The sequence below is a fragment of the Musca domestica genome, unplaced genomic scaffold, assembly GCF_030504385.1.
Source record: "Musca domestica strain aabys unplaced genomic scaffold, Musca_domestica.polishedcontigs.V.1.1 1, whole genome shotgun sequence".
NCBI classification, from domain to species: Eukaryota; Metazoa; Arthropoda; class Insecta; order Diptera; family Muscidae; genus Musca; species Musca domestica.
The window spans coordinates 47,787,443-47,809,558 of record NW_026712114.1 but is presented as its reverse complement, the minus strand read 5'-3'; the positions used below and the strand labels follow the sequence as shown (position 1 = coordinate 47,809,558).

Sequence of the window (22,116 nt, the reverse complement as noted above, 5' to 3'; positions counted from 1 at the left end):
TGGTTGAGTCTCTTACCGAATTTGTGGTAATCTTTCATAAAATGATATTTTGACTTCCTACACAAAGGCGTTTTGAACTCTTGCTCGTTGTGACAACACATCTATAAAAACAAAAACCTTAAGTAGTGCAAAAACAAAAGCTAAGCTGTTACCTCTAAGCTCATATAATTAACCAGGCGGCTATCTTTTTTCGATCTTAATTTCTTGTCTCACTAATAGAAATGTCTTCATATTCATTTGAGCTGGTTAGTGGGTTGGATGGATGGTTTGATGTCTTTTACTTAATATCAGCTTTAGATCTCAGCGAAAGTAAACACACAGTCACTAACTAATAGCGGGCCTGGTTATGTTTCTTGCGACGCGACGCCAAATATTCCTCTCTCGATGGCTTGGCCGACCTATCGTTGTCTTTCGTTGGTATCACAAAAACACTTATCAACGACATTCAAAGCTATTATTTATTTAATCGCAGTTCAACTCTCGCAACTAACGAAACCAACGCGCACATTCAACCATCAATCTTTTATCCAAAAACTCCGAATGCAAGAGCGCGCGTGCCTTCAGTCGTTGTAAAATATAACAAAAAACAAAAAATCAAATTAAATTTGATATATAAAAACAACAAAATAAAATATGTAAAATTTTGGCCTTCCTTTCGGTAAATCATTAGAAAACTTCCAACGTGTCTTTATGGCGGCCAAATAGATCTTATCGCAAAGGAATGTATGCTATTGCTTTCAACTCGGATTGTTCAAATGTGGAAATAGTTTGCATTCAATGTTCGGTGAATGATGGTGGTTTCCAACAGACGCACCTCCTTCTTCGTTTGCTTTGATTTGAAGCCGATAACCGGAGTTATTTGCATAGTTTTGTTTTTGCATGCAGCCAATAGTGCTAAATTGTTCAATAAACATTATCCGGCTGGAGCGGATCTTTTCGAACATGAGTTTCCCAATATTGGATTAGGTGTGTATTTGAAACTACAGTGGATTTTTTTGGGCGAAAAAAAAATTAAAAAAAAAATAAGAAAATCATTCCAGAACAAAAGTGTGATAAAAAAACTAATACAGCGGCTTAATTTTAACAATGAAAATGTATATCAAAGAATAATTAGAATTTACAAGTTTTTGGTGTCGATAGAAACATTATATAGTATGAAATAATTAGGTTCAAACCACAATTCAGTTGCGAAAAGACTATCCTCTGTAACTTATAGTGAAATTTCATGATGAACGCATTTTTGTGAGAAAATCTTGCATGGATTCAATTATTGAACATTTAAAAATGTTTGCGTTTGAACTTCGATTCTACCAAATATTTTTTTATATAGTATATAACTCCATTGTAGAAAAAGAAACCACAAAATATATATTTTTTAAAATAATGCAGGGTGAGATGAAAAAACTGTAACCAACTTTAGGTTGCTGTCATTTCTAAGCCACTCATCCGACAGCTGTTAAAATTATATTGTTTACAAGCGTACAGAAGCATTTTGTGAGAATTTTTCAGAAAAAATGTTATTCGTGGTGGAATTCAAGCGTGATACTGTGATTTCTTTATATTTAAGTGGAAAACCACAAGTGGCTATCGTTAGAGCACTCCAGCATTTAAATGTGAATAAATCTTTTGTGTCTCGTACCATCGCTCGTTATTGTGATGCTGATAGCGTAGCCCGACGTCAAGGAAGTGGACGGAAGAAAACAGCAGCATCAGCAGAAATGGTTCGAAAAGTAAAGAAGCGACATTATCGAAACCCGCGTCGCAGTGACCGAACCGGGGTCATTGAAATTCCAAAAAGTGCAAGAACTTACACCGCAAAAGAAAGAAAATAAACCCAAAAGAGCTAAAGAGTTGCTTTGCTTGGCCGAAAGTGGTGCACTACCGAATTTGGTTTTCTCCGATGAGAAAACATTCGTTGTCCAACAGTTTGTAAACAAACAAAATAATCGTGTTTACTTGCCAAAGAGGTCAGCTAAAAATATGCAACTTCGGTGATGGTGTGGGCCGCCATAACAGCCGATGGTCGCTCTCCGCTCGTATTAATCGATGCCAAATATTATAGCGAAAATATTCTGGAGGGTGTATTAAAAGCTTGGGCACGATAATATTTTCGCCGCAGACCTTGGACATTCCAACAGGACTCAGCACCATCGCACTCAGCACGCGCCACCCAAAAATGGTTACAAGCTGAGGTTCCTCGCTTTATTTCCAGCACACAATGGCCACCAAAATCTCTGGATACCAATCCGTTGGACTATTGTGTCTGGAGTATTTTGGAAAGCAAGGTTGGCACTAAAAAATACCAAAGTGCCGGGAATGGGCCAAAATACCGCAGAGCAACATTCGGACAGCGTGTGACGGTTTCATTCGATGCTATTTCAGACATTTTTTGCTTTCATTCAATAAAATGTAAAAAAATTTGTAAAAATTTTGGCGTTTGACTTTGTTGCAGTTTTTTCATCTCACCCTGTATATAACTCCATTGTAGAAAAAGAAACCACAACCAGTAAGGAAAGGTCGGACGGGGATAATTGTATAATACCCAACACCACCATTCATATGCGAAGAATTCATGTGAAATATTATGTGCCTATTGTGGCTTTATGGCAGTTATAATATGAAATAGAATGGAAAAAATATAGGGGAGTTATATCCTTCTCTAAATAGATTTCCACGAAATTTGACAGAAGAATTGCCCGAACCAAATAGCAATGGTATATGACTTTGAGAAAGTTTAAATTAAAACATATATATCGGAACTATAGCTACATCTGTATAAATTTTCATTTGTAATGTGACAGAATCCATCCTGTTTGGGCTGTTTGATTGTGAAGTGAATAAACATATATATATAGTAGCCATATTTGAACCGATTTTTACCATATTCGAAATAATTGCTTCTAGGCTAAATTTAGTCGTATGTGCTAAAACTATTTATAAGTTTAGACCTATTGTCACCAGTTTCAATAGCGTTCGTCATTGAGCCAAAGAAATGCTTTATGGAAAATTTCAGGAACAGACGGACGGGCATACATAAATCGTCTACGAAGGTGATTCTATGGAGATTATCAAAAAAAGTGTGGTGTAGGATATAAAAATTATTTCAGTGTTTATAAATTAGAAGTACCAATTTAAAAAAAATCCGCTGATTCGATTAAAAACTAAAATTAAAACTAATTTGTTTGAAAATAATAAGCGTTTATGCTTCAAAATGTCTAAAAGTAGGAGGTGCCAACATCCGATTTGCATCCAAGTCATTAAATTTACCTAAGAAAGCATTTATACAATACTTTAAAACGAATATATATTATTTGATACGAATTATTTGAATATTGTAATGTCTTATGCACCTAATTTTGAAAATCTCGATACTTTTTTCAGATGTACGGAAACGAGTTCTTTAAAGAGATATCGAAACCTGTTCAAAATAACGGTTTCAGCCCCTATATCTCTTTAAAGAACTCGTTTCCGTACATCTGACAAAGGTATCGACGTTTTCAAAATTAGGTGCATAAGACATTACAATATTCAAACTTGAAAAAAAATGTAGCTAAAATCATCAAAATTACTATTATATGGGGGCTATGCCCAAACATGGACCTGCACAGACAATTTTCTGTCATAGGCTGTAGTATCCATTACGAAATTGAAATACCAAGTTTGAAACAATTCCGGTGAATAATGTCGCTACAAGTATCAAAGTACCGAAGACGTGGACCTGCACAGACAATTTTCTGCCATAGACTGTAGTATCCATTACGAACTTGAAATACTAAGTTTGAAAAAAACATCAAAGTACCGAATATCGGGAGGTACTGATATATGGGGTCCAAAACGTTGGTCTACATGCCCCATTTTCAACACCAAAGTCAGACATAATAAAAAATAAATAAAATTATCAACCTGCTTCATTTCGTTCGAAAGCTAGCGTGATTTCCACAGACGGACGGACATCGCTAAAACGACATATAATTTTAGTCTGATCAAGAATATATATACTTTGTGGGGTTAAAAATGTATATTTCGATATGTTACAAACGGAATGACAAACTTAATATACCCTCCGTACAAAACGAAAATATATTTAAAATAAGTAAATGTAACTTACGGTAAAAGTAAATTGAAGTGTACAATCAGATATTTATAATGCAAGCCACACACGATACAATTGGTTGTACAACTTGGAGAGATTATATTCAAGATTGTGTCGTTTGTGGCCCGGTTGTACGAAGTTGTGTCTCGGTTGTACGAAAAATAAAAAATTTTTGATATTTGACATGTTGTACCAACCGATTGTAACGTTAGTGGGTGTTTATTTTCGAAGAGGCAACAAAATTGTTTCGCACATCAAAACAACACGAAATCCAATCAAATGTGTGATTTTTATGTACATATAAAATTGAATTTTAATTTATAAAATGGAATTTCAAAAATTAATATGAAATAAAGGCTACTGAACCAATTATAGCACATTAATTTTTTTCCGGTGCAATCTTAACTCGAATAAAATCTACGAAAAGTGAAGTTGTACAAAGAGGTTGTACACAAAGTTGTATCGTTTGTGGCCGAAGCATACAACTTAATTTTAATAGAAAATATCATGCAAAGAAGAGTTAGAAAATATGCCCATAAATCAAAAAACAAAGTAAAAAAAATGTGGATTTTTGCATTATTTAGGTGTTTAGCCAATCTTATTAGTCTCTGGAAGTGATACATTTGAATGTTCCGGTGAGTTATATAGCCACACAAAACTCTCAGAAAGTAGAAAGCCCACGATTCTAGAAATTTAGGTTGCCACATGATTATACACTTCTTTAGTAACAAATTATTCCTTTAATGACAATCAACTAATTTTACAAAACATTCATTGCAGATGAATACGACCCCTATGGTCCAAGTTTGAGCGAAGACGATTTAGCCGACACCGGTGATGATCCTGAAACTAAACCAAGATTGTATCAAGGAGACATTGCCATAGATCCCTTTACATATTTAACATTACGTTTAGGTGTAAATCCCACAAAACATCCAAAACGACTATGGCCCAATGCTACAATACCATTTGAAATAAGTTATTTGTATGATTCACGCGAACGCAGAGCCATCGAGAGAGTTTTGAAAACATTCAATTCATTGACCTGCATCAAGTTTGTACCATACGATGGTGAGGATGATGATTATATTTTAATAACACCACCCGAAGAAGGGCCCAAAGGTTGCTGGTCATATGTTGGGCGAAAAGGTGGCGAACAAGTGGTTTCACTACAGAAACCCGATGAAACAAGTGCCCATTGTTTCAGCAGTGAGGGTCGAATAATGCATGAACTAATGCATGCCATTGGCATATATCATGAACAATCTCGAGCCGATCGAGATAATTACATTAAGGTACATTGGGAAAATATAGTACCGAAATTTCGCAAGAATTTTAAACTTATCTCTAAGAAACGAGGAAAATACACATTCGACTATGATTACAATTCGGTGATGCACTATGGCGAATATTACTTTAGTAAAAGTAAGGGAAAGAAGCCATCGATTACGCCCCTACAGCCCGGCGTAAGAATTGGTCAAAGAAAAACTTTGAGTAAAACGGACTGTCTAAAAATAAACGATTTATATGGATGCCTAAAAGGCCGCCAAGCGAAAATGTACAGAAGCTTTTGTAATTTATTGGGCTTGTAAGAGCTAAAATAAGCGACAATAAATTTTTAAGATATTAACTAATGAATCACATTGATTTAAAATACAAAATATGTATTTGTAAATAACAGTATATGTTATGTAGTACATAAGAACGTATATGAAAACAATTTTTATATATTTTTTTTTATTACAAACTATGTGAAATAATAAATAGAATCTCAAGTGTATATCCGTTGTTCAAATAATATGAGATACTGTTTGGGTAAGTATTTAAGACATAACTTCTTCTACCATGACGCCAATTTAAGTCTAAATATTTTTAAAATCAGGCATATGGTTCTAAGTTTACTAGCATAAGTCAATTGTTATTCCAAAAGATAAGAAGAAAAATTTATGGCATTCCTGTCTACCCAGGTTCACATTTAACCTTCTCAGGAAGACATGGCTCGTATTTTCTATGACTTGTGGCACTCTAATCCCCTAAAACATAAATATTACATTTTGAGTGTATTATTCTAGACTTCAAAAGCATACCGAATTACCAATGGACCTTAGAAGTAGCATTACTGTACCCGTAACCACATTTACTCTAGTCAACTCAATCATAAACTAGAGATCAATTAATAACAGCAGCAAACAATGGCCAAAGCAATATTAAAGGAAGTAAAATGTATGTGTTCCCCTACGTCTTAATTTATTTCAATCATAATTTAACAAGTGAAAAAACTGTAAGTTCGGCCGGGCCGAACTTTGAATACCCTCCAACATTTGGAACGAATTTGGAAATTTAAAAAAAAAAATAAAATCCGTTAAAAATTCTGTTATCATCTTAAAAATACTAAATGTAGCCGTCATATTAGGCTCAAAACGACGACGTGGTTCTGCATAGGCAACATTTGTCATAAGCCATTACAATATTTAAATGCGAAACTTGAAAAAAAAAGGTGAATAATGTAGCTAAAATCATCAATATATGTGCAAAAAGTTGTGTGCACAGACAATTTTCTGCCTTGGGCTGCAGTACCCATTACGAACTTCAAATACCAAATTTGAAACAATTCCGAATAATAATGTCGCTAAAATCACCAAAATACCGAATATCGGGAGGTACCGTTATATGGGAGCTATACGAAGACGTGGAACTGCTCAGACAATTTTAGTCTTAGGCTGTAGTATTCATTACGAACTTCAAATACCAGTGATAAATGTCGCTAAAATGATAAAAATACCGTATATCGGTAGGTACCGTTACATGGGGGCTATATAAAGACGTGAACTTGCACAGACAATCTCCTGTCATAGGCTGTAGTGTCCATTACGAACTACAACTACTAAATTTGAAACAATTGCGGCGAATAATGTCTCTACAATCATCAAAATACCGAAATAGGGAGGTACCGTTATATGGGGGCTATACCAAAACATGGACCTACATGGCCCATTATCAATAACAAAAGTCCTGCAGACATAATAATTAATTATAATTATTTATAATAATTTGAGTGAAATTCTATCAATCTACTTTATTTCATTCGGAAGCTAGAGTGACGGACAGACGGATGGACATCGCTAATCGACATAGAATTTTATGTTGATCAAGAATATATATACTTTGTTGGGTCTAAAATGTATATTTCGAGGTGTTACAAACGGAATGGCAAACTTATTTACTATGGTGGAGGGTATAAAAATAAAGTCTTATACTTACCTCAATGTTGCTATTGCCTGTGTTGTAATATTGTCACAATCTTCTTGAACACCCTTTTGCAACACTTGTCCAATTTTAATTGTTCCGATGCTTCTGCTATGTGGTTTAAATAAGGTAATTACAGTTGCTTGAGATTTTTATTTAAACGGATCTTATGCAGAATTAATATATTGCGCAGTCCAAATTCGGGTACTTCCTATTTTTCTTATTAATCCAATTCACATCAAGCTTTTTTCCGTTGTGCATTTTTTTGTTATTTTTAAAATATTAACACTCTTCTTTCCATATGCCGACGAATTTGCTCATCGGGTCATTGTCTTATGTTTACTACCCGTTTGTTTATGTTACACACTTTTTTCTTTTAAATTCGATCTAGGACGGTTTTTAATTGCGCATTCAATTTGTAAAAGCTATTACAAAATTAATAATTACTTCTTCCAAGTCTTTGTGTTACAATTTCACTTATGTATATTCATAGCAAAAAATTAGGTATATTTGTCTAATCGCATGTTACACTTCCCCACCTGAATTTTGGTTCAGCTGATGTAATCCGTTAAGACGGATAAGGAATTTCTACAACAACGCTCAATCCAAGTATAGATATGGTGCCTGCAATATAATACGATTTACATATAATTTTCGCGTTAATGTTTTACCCCAAGTCTATTTACCTTCTTGAATGTTATTGGCAGACACTTTTTAAATTAAACAATTTTCCAATTTACAGCTCTCCATACGTTAATCGGCGATCTTCATAAATTGCAATTTTCGTCCATTCTATGTCGAACTACAGGACTCGAGGCATTTTGTGATATTTACTCAATTTTCGTTCAAATTCAGTCACAAAATGTGTTTTTTATTTGAAATTTATTTCAAAATTCCTTTTGAATTCATATTTTTTATCAATTTACTGTATTTTGTTAATAATTTATATAATTTATAGATTCATACGTGCTTGATAACTTTTTTTCAAATACACGAACCTCGTTAAACTTTCAGCATAACACACGCAAACACTGAACATACTCAATAAAGGTGCAACTATAATAAAGACGTATACAAAGTATCAATTCCGTTGTAAGTATTGCCACAAAGCAATGAACACACTGGAAGTGATGCCAACCATCTTAATACAATGACATGTAATGTTTTTAATATGGCACAAAAAAGGCAATAATGAAACATTTATATTTCGTAAAAGAAATTGTCATCCTTAATTGCAATTTCAAATGGGGACAAACAAACTGCGACGACTAAAATCGCCTAGCTTAAATCGGGACAAAGTCCAAATTTATATTAGATAAGATAATTGTAACATCATGCTCTGTCACTACTAGCCCAGAGCCCGCAAGAATGTAAAAATCATGGTAGAAATAAGAAGGTCAAGTCACGCAATCATATGTTTACAATTTTTTCAAAATTATTCATAAAACAACATTTCATTGTCAAAATGTTTATCTATAAATCCGTTGTATATGTACAATTCAGAGATGGAAATCTGAATACTATGCAGTGAAATTTGACAAAGTGCAAAGAAAATGCAAAGATGGAAATACTTACTTGAAATGACTTTACCTTCTTAACTATAAAAATTTGTCTGTTCCATAAAGGGTAAATCCATGGTAGAAGAATATAGGTAGACGCATCGACACAACTGCTGGAACAATAAACTGTCAAACCAATTTTGAAATCGAAAATGTTGAATGAAAATTTTTTTAAATTAAAAATTATTGAAAAACTCTAATTATAATAACCTCCGAATAACGTCGTATAAAAAAGTATATAAATCTACTTATATTTGAAAGAACATTTAAAAAATGTTGACATATCAATGTTCCCAAGCATTGATGCATCTACCTGTATTCTTCTACAATGGGCAAATCCATAGTACAATAAGGAGGTATTTTTCAAAACAATTAACACATATACAAAATTGGCAGAAGTCGAACACTTTTAGAAAAAAAAATTGTAATCAGCTGATAGCTCTAACATACCTTTTTATAGTACCATGGGTAGGTAAATCTGTTATCGTAGTAAAAACTTGTACAAATTTGCTGAGCGAACAAAGGTTCTTGGTTCCATTCAAATCACTTACAGAACTAAGGGTGGAAATACATAAAGCGCTTATCTGGCCACCCTTAGGCTAAAAATACATAAAGCGCATATTTGGCCGGCTTAAGTCATTGGCTGGCTTCTTCGTAAATGAACAAAGGAGTTTAAGGTTGTCTTAGTTCAATTTTGGCCCTAGGCTCGTTTGTTCATTTCCGAAGAAGCCAGCCGATGACTTAAGCCAGTCAGATAAGCGTTGTATGTATTCCCACCTAAAGATGTAATATGTGCCATTCCTAACAAATGAGTGCATTTACCGAATAAATAAATTATGACATTTAAAAATTAGAAATAGAAAAATTTTATGAAATTTTCAAATTATTCAGGAAGACTGAAAATTATGAATGAAAAATACAATGTTGAATGGCTTATGAACATTCAAACGAAAGTAAATTTTGTTCTCTTCCTCATTCGAACTACGCTTTTTGTTCAATAGTTGGAATATTAGCAGAAAGACGGAAACAAAAGAGGCACTATTTCAAACATTTTGCATTGACAAATTTCTCTCCACCGAAAAATGAAAGCAGAAAACATACAAAAATATATTCAAAATGTCAACATTTACAGAAAAAGGTCAAAACAATAATATATTCTACTCATATTAATGAGAATTACGAATCGTGCCGTATTTATTGGTGTACCTAATTTAAGAATGCATTAAATTTCGATTTACTATTTTTGGCGAAATAAGATCAAGAACATCTTCGGTTTTGAGACAGAAAACGTGTGAAATACACATACGTATAGCCGGTATATTGTTTTATAATGTATTATTATTATAATGTATTAAAAAAATTCCCTATTTTTGTTTCTTTAAGTTTTTTCGTTAAAAGAAATATTTAAGTCTGCAAGCTGTGTTTCTATTCCATGCTGTTCTCTTTCGTTTCGTACGTATATAAAGAAATACAACCCTGCCATGCTTGTTTGACAACCCGTGCGATAAGTAAATACTGAAGAAATTTTGTGCCATGCGTCATTCCACTTTTGGACGAGGTTAGGTAAGAACCTATTGCGGTTATTTCGCGTTGTGTGCACGAGTTCATTTCTGAGAGTATTTTTTTTATTTCTTGTCTCTGTGTGATAAAGAAGAAAAAGATTGTGATATAGATATAAGTATTACTGTACCACTAAATACATAATCTAGTCAAACGAAATACGAAAAAAGGAGAATAATTATGTTCAAAATAATTGTGCCTTTATTAACGAGAAACTCGTGCAAAGATAACGCGAATTTGAGAACCGCTTGTTGTATAAAAAATTTCTTAATTTCACCAGCAACGCAAAAAAGCACATTGTCGGTGGCAAATTTTACTCAACGACGCCATTTTCTTTTTTCATCGACCAACAGAAAAACTATAGCAGCTTTTCCAGCAACTGCCGTTAAGGAACAATTGGGAGTTAGTAGTTACCGCTTAGGACAAAACCTAGAGCTTCACACAAAAGCAAATCGACGAGGATTTTATTGCTCTAGCGTTAACGCAAATTTTAAGGAAGCGGCCGATACTAATTCTACGGAAAAGCTAACCTCATCAGCATCAGACGTTGGAACAACATCCAAAAGGGATTCAACAACAGCACAACATACAAGACAACAAACTTTATTTGAAGACTCGGACGACGAATACAACAGTTTTGGTAAAATGTAAGTAACAATTTAGATTGATTTGAGAAGAAATCCCAAAAGTGGTTATATATTTCAAGACTTATCTACACCTGATTTGTCATCCATTTTGAAATACTTTTTTTTCTTTGGTTCCTCCATTTCCTCCCTCATTCGCTATACTATTTTTTCTGTATACCAGAGATGTTTGATTGTACTCTTTATTGTATTAGTGAGCAACACTGTGTTTGTCAAACATATGCGTGGTTTTTTTATTAACTATGGCTAGGGTTGTAACGACGAGAACACATTGCTTCGACGACCCCCTTCTTGGATTATATTTACATTAAAAAATCTAAGTTGTCTGCCATGTATGGAAAATTTCCAACCACGTTATTTTTTCTTTGTATTGTTTTTGCTACCTGTTTTCCCTAAGCCAAAGCGAGTCTGCCTTGTTGCCGACTTCATTACAATCAAATCTGACGTCAATATTCTCTTATGTGTTAGTGTGCCGTACTTTTGCACATTTCATTGCCTCGTGTTTTTTAAATTTCTCTTTCAACGATGTTTACCACTGCCTTTACACGGTGCAATTTTTAGCTGGCATTTTTATCAATTCTCTTTTAAAATTTCTGCGTAAATCTTCGCTCCTTTACACGGTGGCATTTTACGATAATAGTGCTTGGCATTTTTTTCTGACATTTTATTTTATTCTGTATTTCGCATAGAGCTAATTGTTTGTAACAGATATTTATAAAGAAGTGATTTAAAATTAAATGTGTGAATCTAAAGAAGAAATGATGGAAAAAGTTATTGAGGTGTTAAATATTGCATTATTAAAATTTATTTTAACTTTCTTTTTTTTACTTTTTAATACTTCCAATTAATATTCATATAATTCACTATACAATTCAATCACTAAAAACATAATTACAATAAAAGAAACGCATCAAAAATTACAATAAAGAAACGATATGAAATGTCAAAATCATAAAAAATTCGGAAGAAGCAAAAAGAGAATTGCAAAGAAAATGGCATGTAACCCTGTGCGGTGGCTTATCGTGCCATTTTTTCTTCTATCCTTGTCTCTCTACACCTTTTACCAACAAAAAAAAATGGCATGGTTAAAAAATGTCACCGTGTAAAGGCAGTGTACCTCACTTTTTGGGATTTTGCCATTTTCTCTGTATACATACTACGTATCATTGGCTGTTTTATGTACCCAAGTTTTTGTTAAATATTTTTGCCAGCTCGACATGTTTATCTCGTTGCTGATTCTTTTTATTGTTTCTATGTATGTGTTTTTTTTTTTAATAAAACACACTCTCATTGGTCTCTTTCTCTGATGGACACGAGATAATTACCTCTATTTGTAGTTGTCTAATCAAGTTTTTTTCTCTCTGTCCAATCTTTGACATATACTACCCCACCAACAACTAGTCATTGAGATGAGACCATGAAAAATGTCATTATACTGCAGGAAAGACATGAATGTGCATCCACTTTTCAACTGAAAGACTACACACATTTTGTGTGTACACTAAAGGGGGTTTTTGTGCCCTGAGGTGTGGTAGATACATTGCATTGCCACCACCACAGCATTCAACAACTATTTCTACCTGACATTTTCAACACAAAAGTTTGAGTTGCGTACATTACATTGAAGCACTCATGCATTTACACATGGCAGCTGAAGCATAAAATTGTAAAAATAAACCTGGGATGAGTGTATTCGAAAAATGTTAATGGATGATAATATTCGCAGGCAATATCTTCACGATGAACATTACGAGGTCTACCAAAATTCGCAGTTATACCGACTTTTTAGAAATTGAAAACATGAAATCATTTTACATGGGGTAATAAAGTCGACACTATATATCGCCCTAATTCTTAATTAAAGATTTTTGTCTAAAGTCGCTAGTCTCAAAGTGTGTGCATCGATTTATGAAGTTTATCCCTCTGTGCCCTTTAGCATAGGTACATACTTTTGAACAGAATAACTTTTAAATTCAAAAGCATCGTCCATTTGTATATATTTTGTTGTTGCTTCAAGCAACAATCACTTGATCGACATTTAGTTTAGCTCTCATATATTATTTTTTTCACCCGATTTTATGTATTGTAAGTCTTGATAAACGTGTCTATATGTAGGCTTATGTTTTGCTAAAAGCCTTATTTTCAATGAACGGTCTTTCCAAAACCCTATATAATTTTACCTCCTCATTTTGAATATATTTAAATATGCGGAAGTTATACAATCTTCCTGCTTAAAAGTACTATTATTGATGCACTATTTGTATTTTGAAATACTCACTTTAAATAATTTTCAATATTGTTGGACTAGCCTTTGAAGTAGCTTTCATAAAGTGGCAATTGAAGGATCGAACCACAAAAATGGTTATACACATTTTTGGACGTTTTTAACCAAAAATGTATCCTTTATCTAAAAACTTGCATATGGTTGTCAGCCTTTGATTGGTATTTGAGACTCCTTTCTATGGACAAATGCAAAACTTGACAAGCATTAAGGCATATTTCACACAAAATGTATCCAAAAAGAAAAACACACTTGATTATCCTCATATTAAATAGAAATCATGGAAAGAATCGGAATCTTATTTAAAATTTAATACAATAATCATTTTGGCAGATGATTGTTTGACCGAAGGTCATCAAAACCCTGTTAACAATTTGTTTTTAATTCGACAGTTCAAAAACAAAATTATATTTGTCTCAAATACTTTTGAATTCAACCGACACACAAAAAAGCAAATATTAAACAGATTTTTTTAAGATTTGTCTGTTGAAACTTTCCAAGCCATTTTGAGATCTTTTGTTCCCTCGAATATGCTGCAATGCCACACTTCGATTGTCAGAGATTTGGCAGACACTCGAGAGACTGGCAGACACTCGAAGAACTCTTGTCAGGGCATTGTGTTCTTCCTAGGAAATGTTTGGAGATATCGAAAGAGAACAAAGTCGGAAGAAGAAAAGTTGTTATTAAATTTGAAATATTAGAAATTTTATGGATAAAACAAATTACTCACACGCCTTTAGGAGACAATGAGATCTATGTGCGATAAGAAGGGTGAAGTTTTATTATTTCTATTTGGCTAGGATTGCAGATATCTTCTTCATCTTTACATTGTCTACAGTAGTTCAGAAATTACATATCAACTATTAATAGCTCCAAGTTTCTAAATAGGAAAAGTTGGCAGGATTTTCTCCTCGATATTTCCGGCCTAATAGCTTGGGATACCTTAAATCCAGTTTCCTTAAACCGGATTTTTTGAGATGATGAAAAATAGAAAATATATATTGCATCAGTGATTTAAAAAATCGACCGAGTTGCATCGTCATCATTTCATATCCAGTGTGATTATGATGGACGATCTACTCTGTCTTCAGTCCAAAATGGATCTCGGTTTGATGATACGTGATTCGAGTGTTAATTTTCAGAATATACGTTTCGAATTTCAGAATGTATACATTTTTTTACTGTTCGTCGTATATCTAACACTTTTTCAAGCTTTCGCCTAGTTGCCATTGGGCTAGGTATATTCGCAGTTTGAAGTCGATGTAGCTCATTTTTTCCTGATGATGGATGCCATAAAACTTTGTTGATTAACCTTGGGTCTCATTTTACAACTTCGGTCTTGAGTTGAATTTACAACTTTATTCAGGTTGTAGAAACGGCAGCTACATTATGTAAACTTCAAATGGACTAAATTTGCGTTAAAAAATTGCCTGCGCAACAACTTTTCGTAAAAAAGATAAGAAAATTTTGAGCTGTTGCCTCCCTCCTACCTTTTCCAGTTTTAATGTTTGTAGCCATTTAATCATTAAATCTGACTATTTTGATCGATATTTTTGTCTATAGAGGTTTTTTTTCTTATTTATTCTTGTCTTTTTTAAATAATTTATCAAATTTATCAATTTTTAAGTAATATTACCTTGAAATTAATTTGTGCTCATACTCGTGTTTTAGCAACAAAGAGCTTGTTTCACGTTTAATACTGATTCATTTTTACTGCATTCAAGTTTTTGAGAAACTAGTCTTAAAATGTCAAAGAAGAATAAAAGTGGGTAGATATTGTCATTTTTTTGTCAGAAAATTATTGGTTTACCTGTCCTATTTGGTGTGTTCATGAATCTTTATAATCGCGCTATATTTTCTAGTCTAGTCTGAATTATTGGACAATATTAGTATGAAATCTACAGCTGAGTTCTCGTAACTAATTCAGTTTACTATTTTATTCAAAATGCGCCCAATAATAATAATTATACTACAAAGTTATTGTAACCCACCCTGTGGTGGTAAATATAGTTCTCATGATGTGACATCAAATAAATAAACATCACTTTCTCATTAATAATACTGCTAGTATAAAAAATACGACTTATTGCATGTTAACAATTATTTATATTGCCCCTAATTTAAGAATACAAGAACAAACGAAAAGCAAAACAAAGTCATTTGGTTGGCAAAACACGCGACAACACCGCTGTCAAAGAGAACGTTTTCTGAATGTTGTCGTCGTCGTTGGCAATTTGAGTGACGAGCAAATATAAATATGTTGTTTTGTATGTACTCTGAAACAAGTCAAACGTGGCATGCAGCAGCCATCCTAGCAAAAAGAACGACAAATAAGTAGAGACATACAACAGAGCAACGCCGGATCTTTTAGAGAGTGTACCACCTGGTGTATAATTTATAAATTTAGTTTTAAATAAGAATTTAACATGCAAACAAATCAAAATCACATATTGAAATCATTCAGATGTTATTGAGGGAAGAAGGAGGAACAGGCGAGACGGTATAGGTAGCATGAAATATAATTTAAAAGCCCCTAAGTTTTATTGGAATCTATTAAAGTCAAATAAAAAGCAATTTTATTAATTTTCAAATAATGACGACTCTTATTTTGTCTCAAGTCGAGTCAAAAGCTTAACTGTAAATCCGTGGGGGGTTTTAATTGACATTTGTTATTCAAATGGTAAAGTGGTTCACTTTCTCCGACCGAAAAATTGCAACGTTTATATAATTTTTGCAGAATGACATCACATCATAAATCTACAAAACATAGAAAGTAAATTTATTTAAGGTTTCATATTTTGTTGGAAGTATGATTTTCTAATCTTTTCCTATTTTCTTTTTTTAGGGCTCCTCATGATAAAACTTATGGTGCCGCTCGTGGCGGACGTGATGAAAATCGTGGTCGTGATGGTGGTGATCGTTATGGCAGCCGCAGCGGTGGACGTGGTGGTGATTACCATGGCGTAAGCAAGGGACGCGTTGAGAAAGGGGGTCGTGGCGGTCATGATCGTGGAGGCCGCGGTGGTGGTTTCGGTGGCGGTTATGGCGGCGGCAGTGGTTTTGGCGGTGGCGATCGTCGTGGAGGTGGTGGCAACGCCCAAGATCTCTCAATTCGCCCCGTTGACTTCAGCAATTTGACTCCATTCAAAAAGGACTTCTACAAGGAACATCCTACTGTTGCTAGTCGCTCCTATGCCGAGGTACAACGTTTCCGCGACGAACATGAAATTACCATTCGTGGTAATGCTCCCAATCCCATACAAGATTTCAGCGAAGCTTATTTACCCGACTATGTAAGCAAAGAAATTCGTCGCCAAGGCTATAAGGCACCCACAGCCATTCAGGCTCAGGGTTGGCCCATTGCCATGGCTGGACACAATCTAGTTGGTATTGCCAAGACCGGTTCCGGCAAGACTTTGGGCTATATTTTGCCCGCCATTGTACACATCAACAATCAAGCTCCTTTGCAACGTGGTGATGGACCCATTGCCTTGGTATTGGCTCCAACCCGTGAATTGGCCCAACAAATTCAACAAGTTGCCACCGAATTCGGTTCTTCATCATACGTACGCAACACTTGCGTGTTCGGTGGTGCTCCAAAAGGCGGTCAAATGCGCGATCTTCAACGTGGCTGCGAAATTGTTATTGCCACACCTGGTCGTTTGATTGATTTCTTGGCCGCTGGTGCCACCAACTTGAGGCGTTGTACATATTTGGTTTTGGATGAAGCTGATCGTATGTTGGATATGGGTTTCGAACCACAAATTCGTAAGATTATCTCACAAATTCGTCCCGATCGTCAAACTCTTATGTGGTCCGCTACATGGCCCAAAGAGGTCAAACAATTAGCCGAAGATTTCTTGGGAAATTACATACAAATAAACATTGGTTCATTGGAATTGTCGGCAAATCACAATATTCGTCAAGTCATTGATGTGTGCGAAGAAAGTGACAAGGAAGAAAAGTAAGTTGGCGTTTTTAATTTATTTTATTTGTGTGTCATTGAGATAACATAAATACTTACTTTTCTGATTTCATTCGATGCTTATTGATATCCTTGTTTTATTTTGCAGGTTAAAATCTTTGCTTTCGGAAATCTATGATACCAGCGAAAACCCCGGCAAAATTATTATTTTCGTTGAAACCAAACGTCGCGTTGACCACTTGGTACGTTTCATTCGCAGCTTTGGTGTTCGTTGCGGCGCAATTCATGGTGACAAATCACAATCGGAACGTGATTTTGTATTGCGTGAATTCCGTTCGGGCAAATCTAATATTTTAGTAGCCACAGATGTTGCAGCCCGTGGTTTGGGTAAGTCATTCTGGAATTCTTTGTCATTCTACGAATATAACAGATATATCCCATTCTCTTGTCATATATGTATTTGTTTAGCTTTCACCTTCATCTGCATTAGTAATTTTTACTCCATTAAATGGACAAAAGAAAAAATTAAAATGTGTATTTTAAACGCAAAACATGAAATTAAATTTGCTCGCTTTGAATATATATATGCTGCATATTTTGATGCAGAGATTCGAATTAATTTACGAATATGCATAAACTCGTAATTAGTAAAACATGTTCTTAGAGGAATTTGTTGTACTCGTTCAGAATTAGATTCCAGCAAGTGGCTAATACCTCTACCTATATATCTATTTTCTGTTTTGCATTTAAAATTCATTTTAATATTAAAAAATGTGTATTGCTCGGGCTTGTATTCAAAATGGTTAACTGTAATATTAATAGATGAATTAACGTATTCACCTTCCGACGCGCAACACATCCTCAACACCCCTACCATCATCAACCTAACTACTCCCACACATATTCCTAACTTACTCTTACTATACAACATATATTGAAATTATTTTATATAATAACAAAAAGAAACATGACTTTATTAATACTTATATGGTATTTTTCCTTTCCCTCCTTCTTACCCATCGCCCTGTGTGTCATCAACACTGTTTTTGTCTCTTCCCAATTCTCTTTTTATTTCGTTTACAGAGGCCACAATAAATTGTTGCATGGTGGGGATAAAATGTCATCTAAAAAATCTTTTAATGATTTGAAATGAAAACTGAAAGCGAAAGTCACATTTGAAATATGTGAGCTAATAATTCGTTGATACTTCGAATGATTGTTTGTCGTTCGCGTGAGTTTCGTGAGTTTTGACTTGAAAGCGGCGGCCACGGAATAGCGGCAACACTTTTTTACCATAATGGCCATTGGAAAAAAGGGTATGTCGTACAAACCGTCTCACCACCGCTCAACACATACGAACCGATAAACGTCCAAAGGAGGAGGTATATTTGCAAGAAGCAACAAAAACAATGTGTGATTACGCTTGGTTGTGAGTGAATATATACAACGCCGCACAATTTCAATGGAGTGGTGTCGTGTGTCAATTATTACTGAGCGTACCGCACCTCCGCATATGTTTGGTTTGCGAAATAACATCAGCAGTACACGCAAAAATATACCGCCACCTTGATAGACAATGATATACGCGTATCTATCTAATTAAAGAATCGTCACATATATCCCTATCATCAATCAAGCATATTTGTGCTAAGAGGCCTCTGCTGTAAAAAAGTTGGGAGCAAATTGGTGTTGAACATGAACAACAACAAGAACAAAGAGCAAAATACTTCTATCTAAAAGCATAACAATAACTCTCTCAATTTAAAATCTCAATAAAATTGTTGTTAACTGAATTAATTATTATAATAAAAATGGTGGGGACACACGTGCAGCAGCATCATAATTGGACGGAGTGCATTACATTGCGCAGGAGTCAGTCGGTCATGTTTAAACAAAAAAACGCCAGACCCTCAATTGGGTTGGAGTTTTTAAATTTTATAATTACTAATGAATAGAAATCAAGAACATCTTTCCCGCTGGCGAATGCTCTCCGCTCTGTTCACAGTTGGCTTAAGCAGGCATCTTAAAAAAGCTCGTAGAAGAGACCAGGTCTTTTAAGGACTGTGTGTGTGAATGTGTTCTTTGTTGTGTATATCGACAGCTGGATCATTGTTACTGGTGATGATTTGGTTTTTTTCCAATCTATTTCAAAACAAATGTATAGAAATGTCAATATTAATGGAACAGTTGGAGAGACGTATCCAAAGTATGTGAAATCGTATAACAAATGTTGAATAGGCTGTTCAAGACCAAACCCCTCAAAGACGGCGGATATCATCATTTGGTTTTACGTCCTTTACAAAACAGAGTACGTCCCCGGCACAAAATAGTCTTACAACTCCTCAACAAGACACAAGCAAAGGACACACATTTCCTACAAAATGAGAACAACAACAACGAAAGTATAACAACAAAAACCAGTCAGAGTAGTAGCTTATTTTAGGAAATCTACATACACAATCAACAAAATCCATCGGATGCCTGCCTTTAACTTCTGTACACAATGGATGCTGGAGCCTTTGAATGACACACTAAAGAAACGCACTCAACCTCATCAGAATCATATGTATGTATGTGTGTGTGGACTAAAGTGTGTTAAATGAAATAGATCTATAAAATGGGCTTTGGCGTCTTTTGAAATATCGTCTTCATCGATTGATAATTGTACAAAACAAAACCAACTAATTATAATAAACGTGTGTGCTGAACATGTGTGTCTAGATTTTGAAAGAAGCAAAAGAAAAAGTCGAACAAACCCTGAAAATTATTAAAAAAATAGTTCCGTATAAAAATACACACATCCTTCCTACCCCACGAATACGGGAAGGACATTATAGACAGTTTGTTCTAAGCTCTTCTTAACACTGCGTCGTCCAAATGCACCATTTTATTGCCTATGCATCGACGTGGTTCCAGTGAAGAGCTTCTTTTTCTTATTTCGTTCGCATTTTGATAAAAGAAAAACCCCCCAACAATAAGGTAATTTATTTTTTCTAAGATCAAAGTAATATTTTTTAAATTGTTTTTCATAATTGCAAAATTTAGTAAATATTTCTATTCTTGACATTCAAAAAATAGTTGAAGTTAAACAAAACAAAAGCTTTTTTCAAAATTCTAATCCCAGAGTGTCAGTTAAGAAGAGTAGTATTGTTTTTTGTTTCAAAAAGAAAGGCATACAGAAAAAAAAGAGAGAAAACGAAAACAAGTCATGGTTGTATACTGTCTATTTTCTATTGGGAGGGACATATAAATACATATTCTTTTTAGTATAAACATACCATTTTTATACATTTATTAATTTTTACCCTTTTTATGTTTTTATAACTAATTTCCTAACAAACAACAGACGTCGATGGCATTAAATATGTAATTAATTTCGATTATCCACAATCATCGGAGGATTATATCCATCGTATTGGTCGTACTGGACGTTCAAACACAACTGGCACATCATATGCATTCTTCACACGCAACAACTCCAAACAGTCGAAGGCACTGCTTGATGTTCTTCGTGAGGCTAATCAGGTAAGAATCTACGTGTTGTTTTAATTAAATAAAAATATGGGAAATAATAATTCAATATGTGATCCAGACCACAAGTAACTTTATGTTGCAAATTTTGTGTTTCATCAAACCAGGAGAGCCGACTTTCAAATTCGATTTTAAATCATTTATTTGTGGCATGCAAATACAAGTGAACCAAATGAGCAACTGTTGGATCCACATGATTTTGAACTAATTTTATAAGCAATATTAATCAATATTATCAGCAAATGACCAAATCAAGTTTTCATGGGTTTTAGATTACAACAGATGATTCTGATTTTAAACTCGATAATAAACTTAAGATTCACATAAAAAGTCCTCTGAATACTCGTAATAGCATCCGCGGTTACAACTTACAACCTTTTTTTTTTCCTTCAGTTTCGTCTATTGATGCAAGATAAATGTTTTGTTTCATATACAAATTTGTATTCTCTTCTATTTACAGGAAATAAATCCCGCTCTAGAAAATATGGTACGCAACAGTCGTTTCGATGGCGGCGGCCGTTCACGATATGGTGGTGGTAACTCCCGCTACAATGGCACCTTCAAGAAGGGATCGATGAGCAATGGTCGCGGTTATGGCGGCGGTAATGGTGGTGGTTATGGTGGCCGCAGCAACGGTTATGGCGGTGGTGAGGGTGGTCGCAGCAATGGCTATGGCGGTGGTGACAGTGGCTACAGCCGTGGTGGCGGTGCCAGCAGTAGTAGTGGCGGCAACACAAGACATACGCGTTTTGATTGAACACATAAATAGCAACAAAACAAAAATTAGTTTATAAGGAATTAATCTTAAATTAATTTTAGTACTACTTTTACTTTTAATAACAACCACCAAAATCATTTGTTTCTCATTTTAACAAACCTACAAAAACAACAATAACATAAATATCAAATGAAGCGGATTCCATACATTTATTGTATACTCTTATCTACTCTCATCCAATATATAATTATATAATATACAAACTGAGGCTTTTTTATATAAAAGAAAGAAAATAACAGATACCTTAAATTCCATTTGTAGTTGTCATTAAGATATTGAAAAGAATTATTTGCATAATAAAAAAGAATCATTGTTTTTTTTTATTAATTCAACTACAAACAACACAATGTTTCGTGATACTATTTCGGAATTTAATAAACAAAAAACAACAACAACAACAAAATGATATGCATTTTTTGTGATACTCTGTCCTCAATATCTTATATTCTACAAACAATAAGCAGTAATAAATCTATCAATCATTTCTAAGAAAAAATGT

At 34.2% G+C, this 22,116-nt stretch overlaps 2 protein-coding genes and 1 long non-coding RNA gene across 5 annotated transcripts; 2 read left to right on the top strand and 1 right to left on the bottom strand.

Moving 5' to 3' along the window:
* Positions 1-428: 428 nt before the first annotated feature.
* On the top strand, positions 429-5,755 carry LOC101888869 (hatching enzyme 1.2). The gene is made up of 2 exons (XM_005176919.4): positions 429-966; positions 4,874-5,755. The coding sequence occupies exons 1-2, from the start codon at positions 789-791 to the stop codon at positions 5,683-5,685; spliced, it is 990 nt and encodes a 329-aa protein (XP_005176976.3). The 5' UTR covers positions 429-788; the 3' UTR covers positions 5,686-5,755.
* Positions 875-8,278, bottom strand: LOC109614491 (uncharacterized). The gene is made up of 3 exons (XR_002195574.2): positions 8,026-8,278; positions 7,355-7,963; positions 875-980 (listed from the first exon to the last, which is right to left on the bottom strand). It is a non-coding gene; the product is annotated as an uncharacterized LOC109614491 (long non-coding RNA).
* Positions 8,279-10,499: 2,221 nt separating this feature from the next.
* On the top strand, positions 10,500-22,113 carry LOC101887833 (ATP-dependent RNA helicase p62). 3 transcript variants are annotated; one of them, XR_009342406.1, is made up of 5 exons: positions 10,500-11,105; positions 16,229-17,347; positions 17,457-17,695; positions 18,392-19,874; positions 20,655-20,834. XR_009342406.1 is itself a non-coding variant. In XM_005176914.4 (5 exons), the coding sequence occupies exons 1-5, from the start codon at positions 10,639-10,641 to the stop codon at positions 21,594-21,596; spliced, it is 2,301 nt and encodes a 766-aa protein (XP_005176971.2). In that variant the 5' UTR covers positions 10,521-10,638; the 3' UTR covers positions 21,597-22,113. The 3 variants fall into 3 exon arrangements, 2 of the variants coding, with proteins under 2 accessions (XP_005176971.2, XP_058979555.1); XM_005176914.4 differs by lacking the exon at positions 18,392-19,874 and adding an exon at positions 21,300-22,113 and having other exon boundaries at positions 10,521-11,105; positions 20,655-20,833; XM_059123572.1 differs by lacking the exons at positions 10,500-11,105; positions 18,392-19,874 and adding exons at positions 16,107-16,156; positions 21,300-22,113 and having other exon boundaries at positions 20,655-20,833.
* Positions 22,114-22,116: the final 3 nt, after the last annotated feature.